The sequence below is a fragment of the Capra hircus genome, chromosome 7 (genome assembly GCF_001704415.2).
Source record: "Capra hircus breed San Clemente chromosome 7, ASM170441v1, whole genome shotgun sequence".
Taxonomy (NCBI): Eukaryota; Metazoa; Chordata; class Mammalia; order Artiodactyla; family Bovidae; genus Capra; species Capra hircus.
This window is the reverse complement of record NC_030814.1, coordinates 95172021-95194953: the sequence shown is the minus strand read 5'-3', so window position 1 is coordinate 95194953 and position 22933 is coordinate 95172021. Positions and strand designations below refer to the sequence as shown.

Below are 22933 nucleotides of genomic sequence, written 5' to 3'. Positions count from 1 at the left end.
GGCCATGCAGGCCCACAGGCTCACTCCCCAGGTCTGCCTGCCTGAGTAGCAGACACTACTTCAAGCACCTTACTTCTATTAGCTCACAACTCTCCAAGGCAGATGCTACCAAGATCCCCATTTCACAGCTGAGGAAACTGAGGCACAGAGTCTGGGTCATGCCGATGCACTTCCCTTGGCAGCTTTAATGCCCCATTCTGAGTGGTGACCATCCCTGACCAACCCGTACCCCCCACTCACCCCTACTTCCCCAGCACTCTCAAGCCTCAGCCGGGTTTACCTTCAAGGCACTGGCCACTGTGGGAGATTGCTGAGACAGTGCTTGTCACACATACTCCCACCCCACAAGACCCCCAAGTGTGGACCCACATGCTCAATCCCAGCTCCTCAAACAGTACCTGGCACGCAATGGATGCTCAGTGAACTTTGCTGTTTACAGTTAAGAACTTCCCTAGTGGCCCAATGGCTAGGGATCTGCTTGCCAATGCAGGGCACACGAGTTCTACCCCTGGTCTGGGAACTACGATCCCAAATGCCACAGGGCAACTGATCCGGCACCACTGCTACTGAGCCTGAGTGCCCGAGAGTCCACGCATGCTCCGCAACAAGGGAAGCCACAACGAGAAGCCTGAGCGCTGCGACCAGGGAGCAGTCCCCCACCTTACTCCAGCCAGAGGCGTGTGCATGGCAACGAAGACCCGGTGCAGCCAGTAACTCATTCATTAACTAGTTTTTGTTACACGATAGACAGCTAACACACTGCAATTGTTATCAGAAGTTTGGTGGGAGAAATAACATTTAAAATTAGTAAATAAAGTTAGACAAATGGTAATGACTACAATAAAGAAACAGCAAGGTCACTCTGAATGCATCCTTCTGATTCAAAGTATGAAAATTCAAGTCTTCCTATTTTCACAGAACTGTTGGTGGGCCCTGCCATCCCAGGTAAGGTCTCTGCCCCACTCTCCCCACCAGCCTCCACTACCAGGCCCTCCCCAGACTTGGAGAGGGTCCATCTGCCTGGGCCCCTCCCCAACTCCAGCACCCAAAGTGGGCAGCCCTTCCTGCTCAGAAATCCAGTAGTCTCCCCTCGGCACTCCTGCCATTCAGAGTCATTCTCCTGGAGAGGACACAGATACACGTGGCCTCCACTGACTGCTTCACTCCGCAATCTGCTGCTGGCCTCAGTGGCCACCAGCCTTTCTCGGGTCACAGATCCCTCTGAGGGGTATCAAAAGCAAGGGAGCCTCTCCCTCAGAAGAAGCACAGAGAACCAAGAGCCGCACCATGGCCCCAGGTCACCGGAAGCACACGGAGCTAGTAAGTGCTTTACAAGTATTCCCTCCAGAGAGGTGCTGTCACCCCTTTCCTAAAATCAAGGAGGCTCCTCCGAGGTCCTAGCCACCGACTCTTGTCCGTCTACCCTTATGCAAACCGCATGCAACTTCATGGGGTTGTAAGATCATGGGACACCCACTGACCCACCAGGGCCATCCTAGGATTTCAGGTTAAGAGCCTCCACTCTGAGCTGCCTGAAGCCCCTGCCAGCCTCCACTCTCCACAGAAGCAGCCAAGTCCAGCCCAAGTCTAGCCCTCCCGCTCCCCGATCTGGGATGGGTATTTCTCCCGACATCCTAGCAAACTCACCACCTCCTCAGGTGGTGCCTGCCTCGCCAGGCTTCCCGGCAAAGAAGCCTGTCTGCCGCCCAGTTATCTTGCCTCCCTCCTTCTGCTAGATCTAACCAGTTCAGAATGCACCGCAGAATCCGAAGTTCACAACACACTCTTTGTGTCAAAAGGCCCTGCCCACCCACCTCATCCAGACCCCCACACCTAACGCCTGCGCTTGCTCGCCACGTGCTGCTCATGGTGTGGACCACTTTCCACCCGTGAGCTCACATATGGGCCCAATCACCCCAACGGATGTGCCGCGCCAGGCTCTTAGACCCTGCCTGAAACACGTGGGGCCCAGTGACTATCAGATTACAAACTGCTCACATCTGAAAAAAGGGAACAAGGCACAGACAGCATGAGTTATCCCTGGCAGAGCACAGGCAACATCTGTAACCAAGCACTGTTTTGCAGCCGAACGTGGGAATGCGCAGTGCTCAGTGGTGCTTGACTCTGCGACTCCGTGGACTGCAGCCCGCCAGGCTCCTCTGTCCATGGGATTCTCCAGGCAAGAATACTGGAGTGGGTTGCCATTTCCTTCTCCAGGGGATCTTCCCTCCCTGGTGACTGAACCTGTGTCTCCTGCTTGGCAGGCGGATTCTTTACTACTGTGCCCCAGGAAGCCCTAAGTGGGAACAGTCATTCTCAACTGGATACCAGAGAGTAAAAGAAGCCCCATGTGTCAACTCAGGGCTGGGGTTTTGCCCGAGTTTGGGTCAGGTTAGCTCTTGCTGCCAAATGAGCAGGAAGTCAGGTTTTCAGACCTTTTATATTTCCAAATTGCCAATGAGGGCCTGTGGGCCTGCACAGGTGCAGGTGCAGGTGAGGGAGGGGAGGGGCTTGGGAGGTGGTCAGTGGGCAGGGCCTGGGACTAGAGGCCAGGTCAGCTTGAACTGGGGTAACAGCTGTCTAGAGGGAGGGGTGGGGGGCTGAAGAAGGGCGAGGGCTAAGGCTAAGGGACATTTTCCCACATCTGATGGACACCCCAGAAAAACAATACACTACAAGTGGGAAGGCAAATGGCTACCGGTGCGGGGCCTGTGATGGGGTGGCCACCAGCAGGGAAGGGGTTCTGGCCATGTGGGGCACAGGCCCCTTCTGAAGGCGGCACTGCCATCCAACTCAGCCTCGGGATATGAGGGCCCAGGGTTGCAGCCCTACTGATTTTTCTGAAGTACAAGCCAGATTTTGATGGGAAATCACCCCGTTTTTAAAAATATCAGGAATCTCCTTTTATTTTAACCACAGAGTGGAGCAAACCCTTTGGCTAGGTAACTCATGACCCCTGGCCCAGGGTCATGGCCTTGACTATGCGCCCTTTGCCCTAGGGGCGGAATTCAGCTTTTGTACCATAACAGGACTCTGGGCCTCTAATGTGCTTCAGGGTCAGACTAAGCTGAAACTATTTGATTACATTTCTGTTGCATTCCCTGCAAGCTTCCGCGGCTTCTCTCCTTGCTACCTGCTGCCAGAAGAGTTCAGAAATACCATCCTTCTCATGTTAGGCCCCCATGAAAAACGGCAGGGCACTCCTGACCACATGTAGGAAAAGGCCCTGTCATTTGGGAGACGTGACCTGTGCCCAACCTTGTTACCCATCTTTAGTCCCTCCATTCTGCTCACACCAGGCTGCTGTTCCCACCTCACTGAGCATCTTTCCTTAAACCAGGAGTATTCTGCCCAATGATGGTGGCTACATCCACATCCTACCTACTGTGGCCAAGGTGACTATCTCCCAATATCTGTTCTCCCTTTCTCCCACTGAAAGAGAAACCCTGAAATGAGCTGAGGACAGGGTCCCTCTAACTAAAGACTACATTTCCCAGGCCCCCTTGCAACTAGCAGTAGCCATGTGACTGCATTCTAGCCAATGGGATGCAAGCAGAAGCAACCAGGGCCAGCTTCTGGGAACCTTCCCTAACAGACGCCTGGCAATGCTCTTGGAACCCTTTGCCCCTTCCCTGGATCCTGCTGTCTGGAAACCAGGTGTAATAGCTGGACTCCTGCTGCCATACTGATCCATGATGACAAGACTCGACCCTGGGAATGTGGGAACAGGGTTAGCTAGAAGGACCTGGGTCTGAGGACTTCCTCAAGCAGAGCTTCCACACCAGCCCTGGTCTCCAGCTTCCAAGGCTTCAGGACCAGAGCACGAGAAATGAATTGCCGGCTTGGTTAAGCCACCTCTACTCTGGGTCTCTGTTAATGCATGGATAAACGGAATCCTGACCACCCAGCTCCACTAAACCACTCTGCAGGGAGCAAAGCATCCAACAGCCAGCTCTGCTGTCTGCCAGCCATAATAACCCTTTCACCTCTGCTTTCCCAACAACAGAATGGGAGGTGTGTACCTGACCTCCCAGAGCTATTCTAAGGCCCAGTGGTAACACACAGAAGGGTCATACCTGTCAGACTAACCGGCCCACACGGACCCACGTGGTCCAGAAAGCGTACTCTATATGGCTTGATCAATCAGGACAATTCACAATCAAAACAAACAGACCTACACAGAGAAGGGCTTTTTGACTTCTCTTAAGCTGCTCAAGATCCACCAACCCTGGCTGGGGCTCAGTTCCCAAGTTACCCCTCCTCCTGCCAGCTTCATTCACTTACCCCTGGGGTCTGCAAGCTTTTCTTGTGAAGGACTGGTAGGTAAATATCTTAGGTTTTTGAAGGACTCCGTGGTCTTCGTTAAATATTTTTCCTTGGGTTTTCTCCTTTTAATCAACACTTCAAAAATGTACAAACCCCCCTTAGCTCTGACTGCTTAAAAGTTGGCCACTGGCCCACAGGCCCTGCCTTATGCTACCATCCTTTCCCCAGTGCCTCCAAAGTCAAAGCACAGGGGTCTATCCATCCCTGGCACACAGAAAGTGCTCAATAAGTGACGGCAGTCAGTAGTAACTGGCAGGCACCGCTTAAAATGCAAATGCCTTCTGATGTGACTACCTTTGTCCCCCAGGCTGGACACTGCATGTCCTAAAGGCTGTGCACAGGACCAACTTTTCCACAATCTCAGCACCCTAACTGCCTCCAGCTGTCAGGGGCGGGGGCTACCAGGAGTGTGCCTGAGAGAAGTCACAGGGTTCCTGATTCTGGAACCTGCAGCTTGTTTTCACAGAGGGGTTTTCTCTGGGGTTTCCAGCCCCTGGCAGGTCCCCCCACCAAATGAAACCAAGCCCGTCAGAGCCAGCCCTGATGTATGTCCCTTCCTAGCCAGTGGGGCTGGGAGAGCCAGAGAACCGAGAGAAAAGCAGCCCTGTCATCTCCAGGAAGGCGGCCACAGGGTTGAGGAACTGAGTCTGCTCTGCTCACAGTCTCAGCCACCCCACGACGGGCTTCTCAAGGAGCTGCCTCTCGGCAAGTTGGGAGTGGGCAGAGTGCAGGGGGGCAGCCTGCATCCAGGAACTCCAGGGCCTGTGCCAAAGCTTCCTCAAGGCCCAGGAAGATGCACCTCTGCCCAGGGAAAGAGGTCCGGTTATGGGAGCTGCCACTTAGCCAATGCCATGGACGTGAGCCAGGGTGACATCAAGTGGCAAGAAGGGGTGGGGAGGGAATTCCCTGGAGGTCCAGCGGTTAGCGGACTCTGGGCTTTCACTGCTGGGGGCAGGGGTTCGATTCCTGGTTGTGGAACTAAGATGTCACAAAGCCAAAAAAAGAGGGTGGGTTGGAGAAGGGTCACCATTCACCGCAGGGTGACTGAGCCACAGCCTTCCACAACTGTCCTCTTTCCCACACAGAGGATGCGAACATCAAGGAATATGGCTACATGTCCTCCTGTATGTCCTGGTTGCTGTTGCAGTTCAGTCGCTAAGTCGTGTCTAACTCTTTGCAACCCCATGGACTGTAGCCCTCCAGGCTCCTCTGTCCATGGGATTTCCTAGGTAAGAACACTGGAGTCGGTTGCCATTTCCTCCTCCAGGGGATCTTCCTGACCCAGGGATTGAACCTGTGCATCTCCTGCATTGGCAGGTGAATTCTTTACCACTGAGGCACCAGGGGAGCCCATCTCCCAGCCTTGCCACCTGACGCAGAGGTGGCAGCCCTGGGGAGTCCTTCTCCCATCTGCTGGGGGCGGGAGGCAGCTGGGCAGTCCCACAGCATACAGGACTTTCTACTAGAAAAGCCAGCTCTTCACCATTCCACACCAATAGCATCACCAGCGATAACATCTGTAGACCAAGCTACCCTTTATGGCCGGACTCCCTGCTCCACTTCCCCCATATTCCCAGGGCCCCGGTGGCACTATTCTCTCTGCAGTGGAGGAAACTGAGGTCGTGCGCAGGTACCTGTCGCTATCAGTAAGGAAACAGGTATCGCGACAGGTGAAATGGCGAGTTCAAGGCTGAGTAGCCAGTGATTCACACCAGTCAGATTCCGTGCTCAAGACTCTCACCTCCCAGATGTGAGCATGGGGAGATTCACGTGGACGTCTTGGCCCACCTCCCACCCTCATGCCCCACCCCTGACCCCCCACACACAGTCTAATGTCAGGTATCTGGGGATCACCAGTGGCTCACAGGACCCCACCTCTTGAGCAGAACAGGGTTCCTGAAGCCTTCTCACCTGGCCAAAGCACACAGGTCCCAGAAGGGTCCAGGTTGGGAAAAGCTGAGTCCAGGGACGGAAGTTCATTCCAAGAGGAGGCCTGAGGCTCCCAACAATGCAGTTTGCCCCCAAGTCCCCCCAGAGGCCAGACCACCTTTGCCCTTTCCCAGGGGACCGTGGCCAGCCGTCCACGCCCAGCAGGCCCAGCCTGCTCACCCATCCGAGACTGCACTCCCCTGGCAGACTTCAGAGCAACTGGGAAGCAGCACTGCCTCGCCCTGAGGCTGCCAACTCTGAGGCCCTCGTCAGCCCGTCAGCCCGTTACGGGAGCAGAGGCTGCCTCCAAGGAAGAAGAGTTCGTTCCCTGAGCAAACACGCTGTGCCACCAAGTCCTGTCATCACCTCCATCCTGCCACCCAAGAGACCGAGGCACAGAAGCCCCCAACTACCTGCCAGGCACCAGTCCAGCCCACACAGTGGATGACCTCAAACATATGCCCAAGCCCTAACCCCCAGAATCTGTGCGTATGACTTCACATGGAAAAGGGATCCTTACAGACATAATTAAGGATCTAAGATCATCCTGGCCTTCCCAGGTGGCTCAGTGGTAAAGTCCCCACCTGCCAGTGCAGGAGACGCGGGTCCGATCCCTGGGTTGGAAGGTCCCATGGGGGAGGAAATGGCAACCCACCCCAGTATTCCTGCCTGGAGAAGCCCACAGACAGAGGAGCCTAGCAGGCTACAGTCCACGGGGTCGCAAGAGTCAGACATGACTTAGCGCCCACGACTGACTGAATGAAGACCATCCTGGATTTAGATTCCAGAGTCATGTGTGCATGTTCAGTCGCTCAGTCCTGTCTGACTCTTTGCCACCCCATGGACTATAGCCCACCAGGCTCCTCAGTTTATGGGATTTTTCAGGCAAGAATACTGGAGTGGGTTGCCATTTCCTTCTCCAGGGGATCTTCCCGATGCACAGACTGAACAGGCATCTCCTGTGTCTCCTGCGTTGGCAGACGAGTTCTTTATCACGGAGACACCTGGGAAGCCCCTAAATCCAGCGACAGGCAACCTTAGAGGAAAGACACAGAGACACAGGGGAGCAGCCATGTGGAGATGGAGGCAGAAACTGGATTTCTGTGGCCTCCAGCCAAGCAATGCGTGGAGCCACTGGACACTGGAAGAGGAAAGAAAGGATTCTCCTCTAGAGCCTCCGGAGTGCGTGTGACCCAGCCAGCACCTTGCCTTTGGACTTCTGCCCATGAGCTATGAGCGAATACATTCCTATTGGTTTAAGCCACTCCGTTTGTTAAGCAGCCCTGGGAAACCAATACAACCAGGCTCAGCCAAGACCAGAGACTATGCTCTCAACTCCATGCCAGAATGACTTGGGCATAAAGGGGACAGGAATTATCTCAGATCCCTGAGACTTTGTCATTCCAGACTGAAACTCCTGGTGTGAGAAACGAGGACTTTCTCCTCTTGACAATCACTTCAATTATGAATGACCACCCCAAACAGAAGTGTTCCTTTATTATAACTAGTAACAGTTCCAAGCGTATCCACAAAACAAAAACACGAAAGTAAAACCCTCCTGGAGGGGCTTTCCTGGTGGCTCAGTGGTTAAGAATCTGCCTGCCAATGCAGGGGACGTGGGTTTGATCCCTGGTTGGGGAAGATCCCACATACCTCGAAGCTAAGCCCCTGCATCACAACTACTGAGGCTGTGCTCTAACAGCCTGAGAGCCACAACTACTGAGCCCACGTGCTGCAACTACTGAAGCTCAGGTGCTCTAGAGCCCATGCTTTGCAACAAGGCAAGCACCGCAACTAGAGAATAGCCCCCGCTCAGCACTACTAGAGAAAAAGCCCACGCAGCAACGAAGACCTAGCACAGCCAAAAATAAATTAAAAACCACATTTAAAAATTTAGATAATAAAACCTCTCCTGGAGAAAGATGTGAAGAGAGTATATGAGAATGTTCTGTACAATCTTCCTAGTAATTCTATAAATTCTATAAATCTAAGCCTGTCCTAAAATCAAAAGAAGTTTATTTACCAAAGAAAAACCAACTCCCCTGGAACTCCTTTGAGCATCAGCCCTGGGACCCTAGTTTGAGAAACGATGCCTTACTTGGTGCTGTGCTCACTCATGTATGTAGAATGAATGGCAGTGCTTATGATCTGGGGGGCCCTTCAGAGCTTAAGTGTCTGTCCTGAGCACCGATACCCACCTGGCATACTCTTCTCTCCCCTCATCTGGTCCAAGAAGACCCAGCTCTGCCGGAGCAAAAAGAGGTGTAATGCTGGGTGTGAGGAATTCTGTGTGGGAACCAACCGCTCCACACACTTCCCTTCGGAAAACCCCATGCCCAAAGTGGCAAAACACTCACACAAACCACCACCAGGAAAAGCCTTCTCAGTGACACCAGGAGAACATCAGAGCAAGAAACCGGGAGAGACAAAGCTGAGTGTAACAGAATAACAAAATGTGAATGAGAAGAGAACAGATAAGAACAAGAGAGAACAGATAGGAGTAACAAGAGAAAGAAAAAGGATGAACTACAAAGACGCAGGGTCTTGGCAAACACATTTGAGATCTTTCTCCCCACCACACCAAAATGTCAGTTTTGAAACTAGCTTCTGAAAATGTAACCAGTTTCTCACATCCCCAAAAAGGAAGATCGGGGGACCGTGGCGAGGGAGGAGGCAGTGTTACATCTAACTTCGGAGCCTGGCATCAAGAAAGGGCCCCAGCAGTCCACGTTTCCACGAGGCGCACACCCAGCGGCTCGCACCACCCTCGCAGGGACCCCCTCCCCAGATCTAGAAGTTTCCCACTCGGGGGTCGGGAATGCCAGGCCCTCCAGATGAGTGAAACAGGGTCCTCTAGGCCCCCCAAGACTGGGCACCACTTTCCAACCGTCCTTAGCAGTCCAGAGGGTCCCCTGGATGGCCCGAGGCTGTCCACACCTCTCCCTCCTCCCCGCCACGGCGGCCACACCCGCCCCCAGACTCCCATCTTTCCCACGCCCAGGCCCCCTCCCCTCCCACCCAGCCCCCACACCCCCGGCTTCTTCAGAATTCTTACCCTCCACTCTCGGGCCCCCACTTCCTGCCCACCCTCTCCCAATCTCAGGGCCCTCACTACCCCCCCACTTCCCGCTTCCCTCCGCACTCCGGGCACCTCACCTCTGGCCACCACGCACGCCCTCTTTTCTCGTTCTGCCCCTTGACACCGTTCCTCCACGCCCCTCACTCGGGGGCCCCCCACACCCAGCTCCCTCGGTTCGGCCCCACAGACCCCACATCAGGCCCCCACGGACCAGGGCCCCTCACCCTGGGAACCCCAGGCATCACCGCGTCCCTCCCGGCCAGGGTTTCCCCCTCCGCGGCCGGCCTCGTGCGCAGCCCCCGCGCGCAGCCCGGCCCCGGGGCCCCGCACTCACGGCTGTAGAGGGCGATGCCCGCCGCGTCCGGGCCGGCGCGCACCTCGAGGCGCAGCGCCTGCTGCTCCGCGTGCCGCTGGATCTCGCCGTTCGCGTCGCCGATGGTGAGGAGGCGGGCGCCGGGGAACACGGACACGGCCCCGCAGGGCCCCGTGACACCCGTGCCGGCCGCCCCCGCGCCGCCCACGCCCGGCCCCGCCGCCGCCGCCGGTGCTGCCATCTTAGATCCGGCTCCAGGCCCCGCCACCGCCGCCGCCGCCGCGCCCGGGCCCAGGCCGCCGCCGCTGCCGCCGCCGCCGAGCAGGCCGAGGCCGAGGCCGAGCCGGGCAGCGCCGCCTGCCGGCCACGCGCCGCCTCGCCGCCACCGTCCCTGCGGCCCGGCCACCGTGGCGCAGCGCCCCCTGCAGGCGGCGCTGGGCGCTGGGCGGGAGCACGCTAGGGGGCGGGGCCGAACACCCTCACCCCGTCCCGCCCCGCGCGAATGGGCGCTGCTTTGTGAGGTGACTCCGCGGCCCAGAACTGCAGGGTGGGAGCGTACGTCAAGGGTGATGCTCGGCCGCGCGGACACGCCCCTAGATCTAGGGCCCCGCCCCCAGCTCGGCGTGGCCCGAACGGCCGCGCTTTGTAAGACCGTGCAGCGGCGGAGTCCCAGGAAGGGCGGGGCCCGGAGCTCGCGCCAGGGGGCGGTGCTCGGCCCTGCGGACACGCCCTCGGGCCCCGCCCCACGCCGGCGGCCGCGCTGTGAGATGGCTTTCTTGCCCGGGAAACGGCGGGGGCGGGTCTGGCTCTTGAGGCTTGGCTCCGCCCCCGGTCCCGCCCGGCTTTGTGAGGCGGCACGCAGAGGGGCGGGGTCCAACTTCGGAGAGGCCCCGCCCCTATACCGGTCCAGCTCCTCCCAAGCCGGGCTTTGCTTTGTGAGGCTCTGCTTTCTTGAGAAGGACTGGAGTGGCGGGGACAGAACGTAGGACCACGCCCCAGCCTGTGGCCCCAACCCCCGGCACTCCCGCTTGAAGAGCAGTTTGAGCCAGGACTTGGCCCCTGAACCCCATCTTTAACCCCTCTCAGGCACTCAACGGCTCCTTCTCTTTTCCCCTTCCCCCAGAGCCCTCCTCCTCCATTCTTGGCCCTTAACTGTCTTCTACCCACAAAAAAACTTTTGTACCCCCCTTATCCCCTGACCCCCTCATTCACTCTTCCTTCCCCCAGTGATGACTGGCCAGTGAATCCACTACTCCAGGGCCCCATTCTCGTTCAGGGTTTCCAAAGGAGCTTGAGGCCCCTTGCCTCACATAGATCTCTTCTCCTGACACCCCCATGGCCCTCCCCAGACACCACCTTGACTGCATGCACTTGAGGGGTACTTCTCCCCATCCCCTAGGAATCAGTGATTAGACATCAGACATCCTCTATGGACTACACTCCATAGAGACCTTGGGAACAGCTCAAAACATTATAATTAATAACTTAGGCATGCCAGCAGGGCACACAGAACATACCCCACCCAGGGTACCCTATGCTCCAAAAATCCAGTCAGGTTGGCCAAATCAGGTGTGATGGGAAGGAGGAAACTGGAGGAGTGTGCGAGGCTCAGATTCATAACAGCCCAGCTAACAGCCAGAAGGGCTCCTTCTCCCCTGGTAGGTTGAGAAACTGGAAATCCTGAGATGCTTCCTGCTTTCCGTCCAGCCTCCAGGTCAATGCTTTCACCCCTCTCTCCCACTCCTGCTTCTCAGTGAGGAAGACCCCAAGGCCAGGGATCCCCTTTGTCCCTTCTGTTCAGTTCCCTGAGAAAGCAGCAGCCAGAAGTCCTCAAAGTAGCTGGAGCGACCTGAGGCCCTGCACAGCCTGGCCAGCTCCAGGCGGAGGGCTGAACAGAGTGCACACAGAGAGAGGGGCTCCTCTAACAGGCCCGGAATGTGCTGAATTCAGGGGGCTCAGGTGAGGATGACGTGGAGGTGGGCCTCTTCCGGGGTCCAGGTGTCTCAGTGGAGCCTGAAGGAGTATCCAGGTTGGCTGCATCTTCTTCTGAAGTCATTTTCTTTGTCCGTAGAGGGAAAAATAGAGAATGAAGTGATTTGGGGTTTCTGGATCTTGGGTTGCCCATTTTTCTGAGGCTGAGACTCCCACAATCCATCAGGTCTCACCTCACTGCCCCCCCTACACACACACACACACACACACACACACACACACACACACACACCTGCCCACAAACACAGTTGCAGGCCCCTGATCCTGCCATCTGTCCTGTCTTGCTGTCTACTGAAAAGGGAACCAGACAGCCTGGGTTCAAATCCCAGCCACACCGCTTCCTAGTGGTGTGATCAACCTCTTTATGTCTCAGTTCTCCCTTTTGTACAATGGGGGAGAGTGGCAGTACCCTTCATCCTGGGGTGGCTATGAGTCATAAAGATGAACACTGTATGGCATCATTTCTCTATAAAAATCCAGAATAGGCAAATCCACCAAAGTGACAGAAAGCAGAATGGTGAGTACCAGGGTCTGAGGTGGGGGAGTTGTTTAATAGGCAAAGAATTTTGTTGGGTTTTGTTTTATTTTGGCTATACCTCGCAGCTTGTGGGATCTTAGTTCCCCATCCAGGGATTAAACCTGGGCCCCCTGCAGTAGAATGATGAGTCTTAACCACTAGACCATCAAGGAATTCCTTGGCAGGGTTTGTTTTTCAAGATACAGTTCTGAGGATGATGATGCTAACAGTCGTACAACAATAGGAGTATACTTAATGCCACAGAACTGTACACTTAAAAATAACTAAAATGGTGACTTTCATTTATATTTTACAATGACAAAAAAAAACTAGAAAAGATTACTAGAACTTACTGTTAAAGAAAAGAACCATCAGTGCATAACAGTATGGTTAGCATGCTGTCATTTGTGTTAAAAAGAGTGAGGATACAGACTTGCTATTTTTGCCTTTGCTTCCTTGTATGTGCAAGAAGTTCCTAATGGTCATTTACCTGCATGTGTGCAGAGTGGAGACCAGTGGGTGCAGAGGGATTAAGAAATAGAAGAGAACTTTATGAACATAGATTATAGATAATTTTTACATTTGGATGTATTTCATAGTCTATACACGTTTATATTTAAAGTCTCCAGGACTAGGATACTGAGAAGTAAGTTATTTTTTCCTTTTTTTTTTTTTTTTTCTGTCTTCCCATCGTTTCGTTTTAAATGCCTTTTAAAAGTGGGGGGAGGGAAGCAGAAACCACCAGGCTAGTGCCTTGAGCAGTGTGGCTTCTCAGGGAGGGTGTTAGAATGTGCCCTACTCTCCAGGTTTTTCTTAACAGCTTGTTCCCTGAGCTGAGACCTCAGAGGGCTGGACAGGTCGGTGCCAAGCGCCTTCCTCCCACCATCTGTATACCAGTGACTGAGGCCAGTCTCCATCTGCTCTGGAGCGTCACTGGGTGAGGTGGCCCCTCTCTTGTCTCTCGGCCACGGCTCCTTCTCCCTCCGCCCACTCATCTACTCCGAAATCGGTGCCGTGTTTCCCATCCTCTGAATCTGACCTGCATCTGTTCGCGCCTTCCACCTCCGCTGCCAGCACGCTGGACCAAACTACCCACTACGTCTGGCGCCTGAACCATCTGAGCTGTCTGCGCCTGGTCCCCGGGTTCTTGTCATCCCACGGCCCCCACAGATTGTGCTCGCTGCAGCCACCAGAGGGCGCCCGTGGTCATGTAGAGTAGGTCACATATCTGCTCCAAACCTTCCAGGGCTCTGACTTCACTTGGGATAAAAGTCAAAGTTCTGCGCAGGAACCCCCTCCATTCCTCACTCGTCTGCACCCCAGTTCTACTGGGCCGTGTGGAGAACGTGCCCTGAGCCTGGATCAATCCTCCACAGCTATCTCCTGCTTGTCACTTATCTCCTAGACCTCCCAGATCTCCCATCTGAAACTGTTAGCTTCCTGGGCACCCCCTATCCGATGTGCTATCTTCTGTCTCCCCCTGTGGAATTAAGAAGCTCAGGGGATGAAGGGTCTCACCTTGTTCTTGTCCAGATACCCAGGAAGGCTATGTCAAACCCATCCAATCCTCCCCCCACCCCTACTTCCTACAGTGGCGCCCCAAGCCAACTGACTCCACCTCCAGCTCCCTCACTACAGTCCCAAAGCATCCATTTATACAGATAGGACTCCTGAGGCCTCCTCAAGTGGGACCACCTGCACCCCAGACCTGTACCATCTCTGCATGGAGAGAAGCTAGCTGGGCATTGTTTTGTTTCTGTGTTTGGCCACACCGCAGCTTGCAGGATCTTGTTTCCTAACCAAGGACAGAACCCGTGGCCCCTGCAGTGGGAATGCAGAGTCCTGACCACTGGACCACCAGGGTATTCCCCTAGCTGGACACTGTCTGCATCCATAGCGTCCACAGGTCAGATATCTCTAACTTACTGAAGAATAATTACCCCAAGGCCACCACAAAATGCAGCTGTGCAGAGGAGATCCACAGACTGGGTTTCAAATCCTAGCCAGGATGCTATGTGATCTGGGAGAGCAATGCCTTGCTAAATAGGAGGTGCAGAGCAGGGGTGGGTGTGAAGGTTGAGACCCTCCTCCCCCAAAAGGGAATACATGTCTGGACAACTAAGCTGAAATTCCTGAAACTGAACATGGAAGTAGTCTTTTCTTTATACCAGACTGTCACAAGGCTCCGTGACTCCAAAGAAGCCCCCAGGTCATCTTCTGTTACCACTGTGAGTGCAGAGGCAGTGCTGACCACCTGCCCACTGCCCCACAAAGCCCTGGGCAGCGTGGCTACCTCCAATCCCCTGGAATTTTCCAGAACCAACTCTCAGCTCAGAAACAAGCCCCGCTCAGTGATTCTGGGCTTTTCCCAGGCCCTAGAAGTCCAGAGACAACAGGTCAGCCCAGCCCCCTGGGAGCCCCCATCTTCCGGTGGTCAGAACAGGAAGCAGAAAACTGGATCCGAGAAACGGGATGACTTACCATGATGGTAAACAAGGAGTTGTCGAAGGACATGTCTAGAACAGAGAGAGAAGACGACCAGGCTGGGGGCCAGTTCGGATTTCTTGCTCCCCCGCCCCACGTCCCAGGCCCTCCCCACAAGCCCACAGGCCCTGAATCCACCCTGAGGAAGGGCATGGAGTCCATCACCCAGCAATCTCTTTGTCCGCCCGCCAGCCCGTTCTGCAGGGCGAGCAGCTGCAAACTGAACTTGTTCTCTGCTGCTCAGAACTCTCCCTAGGTGGCCTCTGGCTGCCCGCCGGAAAATGAGTGCCTCGTCTCAACTCCTGCTCTCCAGAATACTTCTCATCTCCCCCTATCCTGGGCTCTCCCACTAACTGCCCACCCTTCACCCAGCTACTCCCTGTTTGCCCCTGTAGTTCTCTGATTTAAACACCACTTCCTCCGGAGACCACCCTCCCAGCCCAGACAGTGTCCAGCCTGTCATGGACTGTTTCCCCACTGGAGTATGGGCTTGTGGACAGAAATCACCTCTGTCTTGCTTATCTCGGGAGCCCTCAGGCTTTAGCACATGGTAGACGCTCAATGAATATGGGAAACAATGGAAGAGGTACGGAGAGTGGAGTGTTCTCTGCGTAGGGCCCCTTCCTGGGCATCATACCTCACAGGCGGGCTCTCTCTCTGGCCCCCTGGTGGAAGCCGGCAGACCAGCACATTCTGGACCACAAGTGGGGCTCCATTAAGGACTGTGCTAGGCACTGGGAAAGTTGGGTGCCCCCGTGGTGGACAAGACAGTTTCAACTCCCCACCCTCTTGGAGCTGATGGTTCAGTACTGGAGGTGAGTATCATCACCCAAGCATGCAATGATTACTTAGTTGTGTGTCTACTGAGGACTAAGAAGAATGACAGGGTGCTAGGGGAATGTAAGTAGAAAGAATAGATCCTGCCTAGGGAGTCAGGGAAGGCTTCCTACAGGAGGTGACCTTTAGATGGAGACCACACAGGGAGGAAAAATATTCTAGGCAGAGGGCGGGATGAGTGAACGGCTTGAGGATAGGGCAGGGAAAGGTAATAGGTGAAAGCTGTTCGCACCAAAAAGAAAGGTGAAAACTGGGAGGAAAATGAGGGGGGAGGAGGAAGGGAAAGAGGAGGAGCATGTGTTCTGGATTCTAAGGGAAGTGAACAGCTGTAGATGGGGTTCAGCAGCAAGTAGTGAGACCCGATGGCATTTTGAGGCAGTGACTCTGCCCAGGCAAGGGACAGGAACAGGGACACACAGACCTGTGGTGGCGATGTTAACCCAGCAGGATTCTCGCTCTCTGCAGAGGGATTCGGGAGAAAGTGATGACTTGTCTTAGGCAGGAGGCTCCTTCTGGGTAGCCCTGGCCCCAAACTTGATCCTTCCCCCAGCCACCTCCTCCCCCCCATCGAAACCCCTCAGATAGAAATCTCTTGCAGGAGCCCCACAGCCAGGTGAAGTCAGGATTTGATCACTGGGGCTACTCTGCCACCAGGCAACAAGGTGTTCGCCCCTCTCTCCGAGAGGAGAAACCGAGGTTGGGGCCAGTGGATATATTCTGATGCCCAAGAACCAGGGCCACTGTCTACAGGCTACGCATTGGGGGCTGCACAATGCCAGGGGACACCCACCCCCCTCCCCCTCACTATGGATTTCTAGAATGATTACTCAACAAATTTTGGCAACTGGAGATAAAGGAATGTGAGGACGGCTCAGTCTCCTCATCTGTTAAAAGGGGTCATCCATAGAGCCTACTTCCAGGGCTGATGCGAGGATAATGTGAACTCAAGGTCCAGAGTGGTGGAGCACAGCCCGGAGCATACCTTAAACGCTTCCTAGAGAACCTATTTTTATTAACCCACCCATCCACCAGAGGGCGCTGTTCGAGATGGAGCCCTGGAAGTATCCTTCCGCCCCTAGAATCTGGCCAGCTCTTCAATGCCCATCAGAAACTCCTGCCTTGGGGCTGAAATTTTTCCCCAAAAAAACTACCCTCTAAGGGTCTCCAGGGATATTCTCACCGTTTCTTGTTCAGGTTTTTCACTTTAACTGGGAACAAACAAACAAACAAAAAGCATTAGTTAGATTTTGGTCCTGGTTCAAAAAGCTAAGAAACCAATAAAGCGTCTTGTACATTTGCTACCCAGCCTTGCCTTCTCCCCTGGCAAATTTCCCTCTCAACAGGGGAGCTACTGAAGACACTTTTCCCTCCCAATTACATGAGTAATGTATGTTGGTAAAAACTTCAAGCAAGGTACAAAAATGTAAAAAAAAAAAAAATTCTTTTTAAATGCTGATTTCAGTGGTGCCAGAGGCTGGGGGAGAGGGGACAGGGGTCAGTATTTAATGGGGACAGAGTTACAGTTTAGGAAGATGAAGAGATGGATGGTGGTGATGGTTGTAGAGCAGTAGAGGTTAAAATTTAAAAACTAAAACTTTTTTTTTTTAAAAAAGGAATTCCCCAGTGGTTCACTTTCATTGCCAGGTGCTCAGGTTTGACCCCTGGTTGGGGAGAAGGAAATGGCAACCCACTCCAGTATTCTTGCCTGGAGAATCCCATGGATGGAGGAGCTTGGTGGGCTACAGTCCATGAGTCGCAAAGAGTTGGACACGACTGAGCAACTTCACTTGGGGAACTAAGATCCCACGAGCCCCAATATTTAAAAATAAATAAAAATATTTAAAAATAAAAAATAAAAAAGGGTTAAATGGCAAATTTTACATCATGCATATTTTACCATATATATATATGAATTTCCCCTGCCCACCACCGTCATTGAAATTCTGAAAGGTTCTTCACTGCTAAGTTTTTGGAGTAAGAACTCCCAACTGTGTGCCTCTGTGCTCCTAAAAATGTGTGTGAGTTGGAGTGCAATTCAGCGCATTTGCAAGTTCTGGTGAGCCACGCTTTCTCTGCCTGCTGTTACCTTTCCTGATGATCAGGGCAATGGTCACTAGTCCAAAGAGGAGGAGAGCGACTCCAGCCAGGCTCAAGGAGAGTGCCAGGATCCAGGTGGGCACTAGAGGAAGATGGGGAAAAAAGAGATTGGGTAGGCCATAGAATTGTAAGGGTGCAGGGAGAAAGTGGGACTCCTGGCATACATCCAGGCTACCTTTAGAGAGCTAGCCCTCCCCCTATACCACAGAAACATTTGGTTTAGGTATAGCTAGACCTTGGGGAACTAGCAAATCTGTCTGGCCAGTTGGCATATTCCCTACCCCTGGCTAACCTAATTGGTTCAGGGAGTGGCATGTTGCCCAAGTTGAGCCAATGAAACTAATTTCTGGACTTTGGCTAGATTACTGGGAAGAGAGGCTTACTCCTCAGGCCAGCATTGCAAAGCTGGTAGGATATACATCTGGGGCTCCAAGGTATACAATTCTGACAACATGAGAGGGAGAGCCTGCCTAAGAATGAGACACAGAAGAAAGTAAAGCTGAGAAATGGCACATGATTCCTGACACGGTTGAGCACCGGGATCCAGCCATGCCAGAACTCAGTGCCATGAACAAATTTCAGTTCAGTAAACCAACAAATCCCCTTTTGTTGCTGAAGCCAATTTGAGTCCAGTTTTCAGTTACTCGTGGTCTGAAGAGTCTTGCTGGCTGGGTAACGGGGTCAGATGACATCCATCCCCAGCTACATGGTGGACTCTGAGGCCCACACAGAGGTAGCCACAGAAGCATGAAGCCCCAGCTCCAGAGTTTATGTCTTTGCAAGAGATCTGGCTGCCCCTCCCTGGAGAGAGGCAAGGAATCTCTCAGGGGAGCCAGGAGGAGATGCCTGGACCCCAGCGGAGGTCAGGAACTAGCCAGGAGGGGAGGAGAGGCGCTCACTTGGGTATTCTCAGTAGCCCTTGTTCATTCTTTCATCTGGGGCAGGAGAGCCGTTACTGCCCTACTCTGAGACCACAGGACCAAGGTGAGAGAAGGGGGCCTTTGATAGTGGAACTTGAGGCCGGGGAAGGACACAGAGAGTGTTCTGTCATCACAACCTGTGGGCCTCTGCTGGCTACAACCTTCTCTCTGCAGCAGGAAAGTTCTGGCTATTGGTGACAGAGTCTACCCTGAGGCTCCTTCCTCCCTCCCTCCCTCCCTCCCTCCCTCCCTCCTGCTCCTTGATCTAAAGACCAGGCCCAGCCCCCACTCCTGGAAAGACCAAAGGAAGACATCTTCGCTCCCAGGGCTTCAGTCGCACTCAGACAAAAAGCCCAAGTCCTTACTGCAGCCACAAGGCCCTGCATGATCCTCCTTGCCTCCCCCTGCCCTCATCTCCCCGCCACTATCCCCTTGCTTGCTATGCTTCAGTCATATGGGGCACCTCCATGTCCCTCAAACACACCAGGCACGCTCCAGCCTCAGGGCCTTTGCACAGCCAGCTTCCTCTGCCTGGAACCCTCCTGCCCCAGACAGCCATGTGGCTGGCTTCTCATCCTTCAGGCTCAAACATCAACTCCTCAGAAAGACCTTCCCTGATCACTCTCCTCCCTATTTAAAATGACACCCTTGGGAATTCCCTGGTGGTCCAGTGGTTAGGACTCTAGCACTTTCACTGCTAGGGTCTGGGTTCCCTATCTGGTTGGGAAATAAAGATCCTGCAAGTCACGTGGCACAACCAAAAAAAAAAAAGATGCCCTTCACCAGGCTGTATTTCATTCCTGTCACTTCCCTTGTCCCCTACTAGCTGACTGAATATTTACAAAACTCCTTATTTATCATCTGATGTACATTGCCACCCCCTCGTAATGTGCGAGAGGGCAGGGACTTTTGTTTCATTCACTGCTGAGCCTGCAATGCCAAGGACAGTGCCTGGTGCATAGCAGGTACTTATAAATACTGTGGCCAGTAAGGAAAGGTGCTCCTAAGCGTGGAGGTTTAACGTCTGGACTTCAGAGGCTGGTGGAACTCCAGCTCTGCTGCCTGCTGGCTGAGTGACCTGGGCCAGCCTCTTCAGCTCTTGTGCCTCAGTTTCCTTATCTGGAAAATGGGAAGAATGACTGTACCCATTGCATATAGTGAAAGTGAAGTCGCTCAGTCATGTCCGACTCTTTGTGACCCTGTGGACTGTGGCCTACCAGGCTCCTCAATCCACGGAGGAAAAGAAACTCCCACCAAGTTGGAAGAGTGATGACTCCCAGGCAGAGAGAACAGTGCCTACAAAGGTTCGGCTGTGAGAAGATGGAGCCTGGGCAGTGAGGGCCGATGGGAGCGACTTACCTGGGAAGGAGACGTGCACAGGCTCGCTGAGGTTTGACAGCTGGGGTTGCCTATTCTCACCAAGCACACTATACTGGCAGCAGAACGGTCCCCCTCGAACCTCCCTGCTGCCACCGCTCAGGTTGAAGATGACCCTGAGCTGGTCCTTGGGGGCTTTCAGGAGCTCCACCACCTCCCCATCTTGGTACAGCGTAAAATTCGCCCCTGTGAAGCCCCTGGGGGCCATGCACGAGATGTGGATGGGGTCTTCTTGACTGCTGGGGTGTGGGGGCACCAGCATGATGGATGGCGCTGGGATCGCCACGGAGCCTGTGAAGCAAGATAGGGGAGCTTAGGTGGGTGGGTGGTTAGAGCAGAGGCCAGCCTGGCTGTGTAGGCTTGGGCAATGGCTCACCCTCTCTGGGCCTTGGTTTTTATGGCAACTGGAGGCTAGTTGTCCTTGTGTGTGCACCCTGTCACTTCAGTCATGTCTGACTCTTTGTGACCCTATGGACCGTAGCCTGCCAGACTTCTCTCTCCATGGGATTCTCCAGGCAAGAATACTGGGGTGGGTTGCCATGCGCTGCTCAAGGGGATCTTCCTGACCCAGGGATCGAACTTGCGTCTCCTGCATTGGCAAGCAGGTTCTTTACCACTAGCGCCACCTGGGAAGTCCCTAGCTGTCCCTACCCTACCGCTATGTGGAGAGGATCAAGCGCCCGGCCCAGGTGAGAGGTCATGTTGTTGGAGTCATTTTATTATAACAGCCATAGATGTTACCCAGAATCACAATTACACTCATATTACTTCTACCAACAGGACTGACCATGCGCCAGGCCCCGTTTAGGTTCTGGGGACAGAGCAGTGGATGAGACAGACAGACAGAGGAACAGACAAGACATGCCTGCCCTGGGGAGCTGACATTCTCAAGGAGACGAGGGTGATGGGGTAGCCAGAGAGGGCTTCCCTGAAGACACAGCATGGAAGATCTGGAAGGAAGCATTCTAGGCAGGGGGACCATCTCAGGCAAAGGCTGGAGGCTGGAAGGGGTGTGGGGCACTCAAGGAGTCCAGGTGGCAGGAGGTGGGGGCGATCGAGCAGAGAAGGGGCGGGCAGAGTGATTCTGTCTTGTTTCCCAGGCTGTGATGAGGGATTCGATTTCAGGGCACGGCTTCCTGCAGGAGGGACCAGTGTCTCCCCAGCGGCCCCAGGTTCCCGCGTGGAGTGTCTGGCTCAGGTGAGGTCGACACAAGCCTTTCCTTATCCAGCTTCCCTCCCACCCTCTCTGACCCACCATAGATCCTCCTGATGCCCCAGTCCTGGAGGTAGAAACCTGCAGAGGCCAAGCAGGGCTGAGTCATGGGGCGTAGGCACTGCTGTCTCCAGTGGGGTGGCATTCCTAATACCTGTGATGTGGGGGTACTGACACCCCACAAGAGATGTCCATGTTCCGGGGGCTTTTCCAAGGCTCTAGGGCAAATCTGTCAGGGCTCAGCCTCTCCAGCTCCTGCTCTGTGTACACGCACCCCCCGCCACCCCCCAGCAGAGATAAGGTGGTGCATGGAGGGAGCGGAACAGGGTGAGGGGTGGCGCAGGGACATCAGCTCACCGGCTGCAAACAGCAGGACAATCCAGAACATCTCTCCTCCCGCGTTTGGTCAGGAAATCTGGCGGAGGCTAGGGTGGCCCACGGCTTGCTGCCAGCTCCTCCTGTGAGGCCAGAGCAGGGAAAGGAGAACCAGGGCTGATTTGAGCCGAGTGTTTCCTCACTGGCAGGAAATTGCTCACACACACACTGGGCACCGAAAGGGACTCTCTCCCCTCCCCACCCCTTCCACAGACACACATCAGAGCCTGGCACCTCACTGCTCCTTGGGGGCTCAGGCTTGGCAGATGGGAGGAAAAGGTGGATGAGATGGTCCAGTGTGTGTGTGTGTGTGTGTGTGTGTGTGTGTGCGTGTGCGTGTGCGTGCGTGTGCGTGTGTGTGTGTGTGCTTATTTTTCCCTAACTGTGCATGGGGAAGCACAGGGAACATCGGTCGTATAGGAAACCCAGGGCCAAGTCACAAAAAGTGGCCCAACATGTGCCCAAAAGCTGAAACGTGTGGGGTGGAAGTTGGTAGGGCATGATGATTAGGGCTTGGCCTCTGTGACCTCAGGCAAGGGACAGTCCTTCCTGGCCTTCCTGGCAAGTCCTCCGCTTGCCACCTGCAAGAATGGGGTTGAGAGTAGTGGACACTAGCTCCAAAGAATTTATGAGACAAAGTGTATCAGTTCGTTGGGTGTGAGTATACACAGGGTGAGGCCACACAAGCTCCTGTGTCTCAGGAGCTTCGCCAGTCAGGTGAAAGGAAACATCAGCTCCAGAATGGAAGAAATGACATTGTTTGCAGCGTAAATTGCCTCCTATTGACAGCCAGGAAATTTCCAAAGGTCTCTCTTACCAGCCTTGGTCTCTAAACATTTCTGGTCAAGTCTACCAGGCCCACCTGGAGGTTTACACCCAGGAAGGATGCAAGTGTGTAGTTGCCAACATTAAAAAGGATCATTAGAGTGGACTTTTTTCTTTGGATACACAAAGCTGATTTCAATCTCAGGACCTTTGCATGTATGCCATCATCCCTGTATGGAACACAATTCTGTGAACCTGGTCCAATCCCACTTCTCCTTCAGGTCTTAGGGGGGTTTTTTGGCTGTGCTGGGTCTTTGTTGCTGCACAGGCTTTCTCTAGTTGCAGTGAGTGAGAGCTACTCTCTAGTTATGGTGTGCAAGCTTCTTCCTATGGGGGTTTCTCTTGTTGTGGAGCACGGGTTCTAGGGCGTTCAGGCTTCAGTAGTTGTGGTGCACAGGCCTAATTGCTCTGCAGCATTTGGGATCTTCCCAGACCAGGGATTGAACCCGTGCTCCTTGTATTGGCAGGCAGTTTCTTAACCACTGGACCACCAGGGAAGTCCATGTCTCAAGTTTAAATGCTAATTTTTTAGGAAATCTTTCCAGATCCCTCTGAACTTAGAAAAATCCCCTTTCTAAATTCCAGGATAGTACCTTGTAATTTTCTTTGATTGCAACTAGCATGCGTGTATTTTCATGTTTGTCCATTT

General features: G+C 54.0%; 2 protein-coding genes across 3 annotated transcripts in view; both read right to left on the bottom strand.

Annotated features, from left to right (window-relative positions):
• Window positions 1-9908, bottom strand: part of CARM1 (coactivator associated arginine methyltransferase 1) — a 41968-nt gene extending 32060 nt beyond the window's left edge. Inside the window, exon 1 of one of the 2 annotated variants that reach the window (XM_018051085.1) lies at window positions 9669-9908. In XM_018051085.1, the coding sequence (XP_017906574.1) occupies window positions 9669-9888 (220 nt within the window). In that variant the 5' untranslated portion in view covers window positions 9889-9908. The remainder of the gene's footprint in view (window positions 1-9668) is intronic. The other variant, XM_018051083.1, reaches the window with a different exon arrangement.
• Window positions 11105-21743, bottom strand: C7H19orf38 (chromosome 7 C19orf38 homolog). The gene is made up of 7 exons (XM_005682370.3): window positions 21442-21743; window positions 19854-20162; window positions 17564-17656; window positions 16658-16685; window positions 15899-15936; window positions 14638-14672; window positions 11105-11706 (listed from the first exon to the last, which is right to left on the bottom strand). Exons 1-7 carry the CDS (start codon window positions 21470-21472, stop codon window positions 11569-11571), a joined length of 672 nt encoding a protein of 223 aa, XP_005682427.2. The 5' UTR covers window positions 21473-21743; the 3' UTR covers window positions 11105-11568.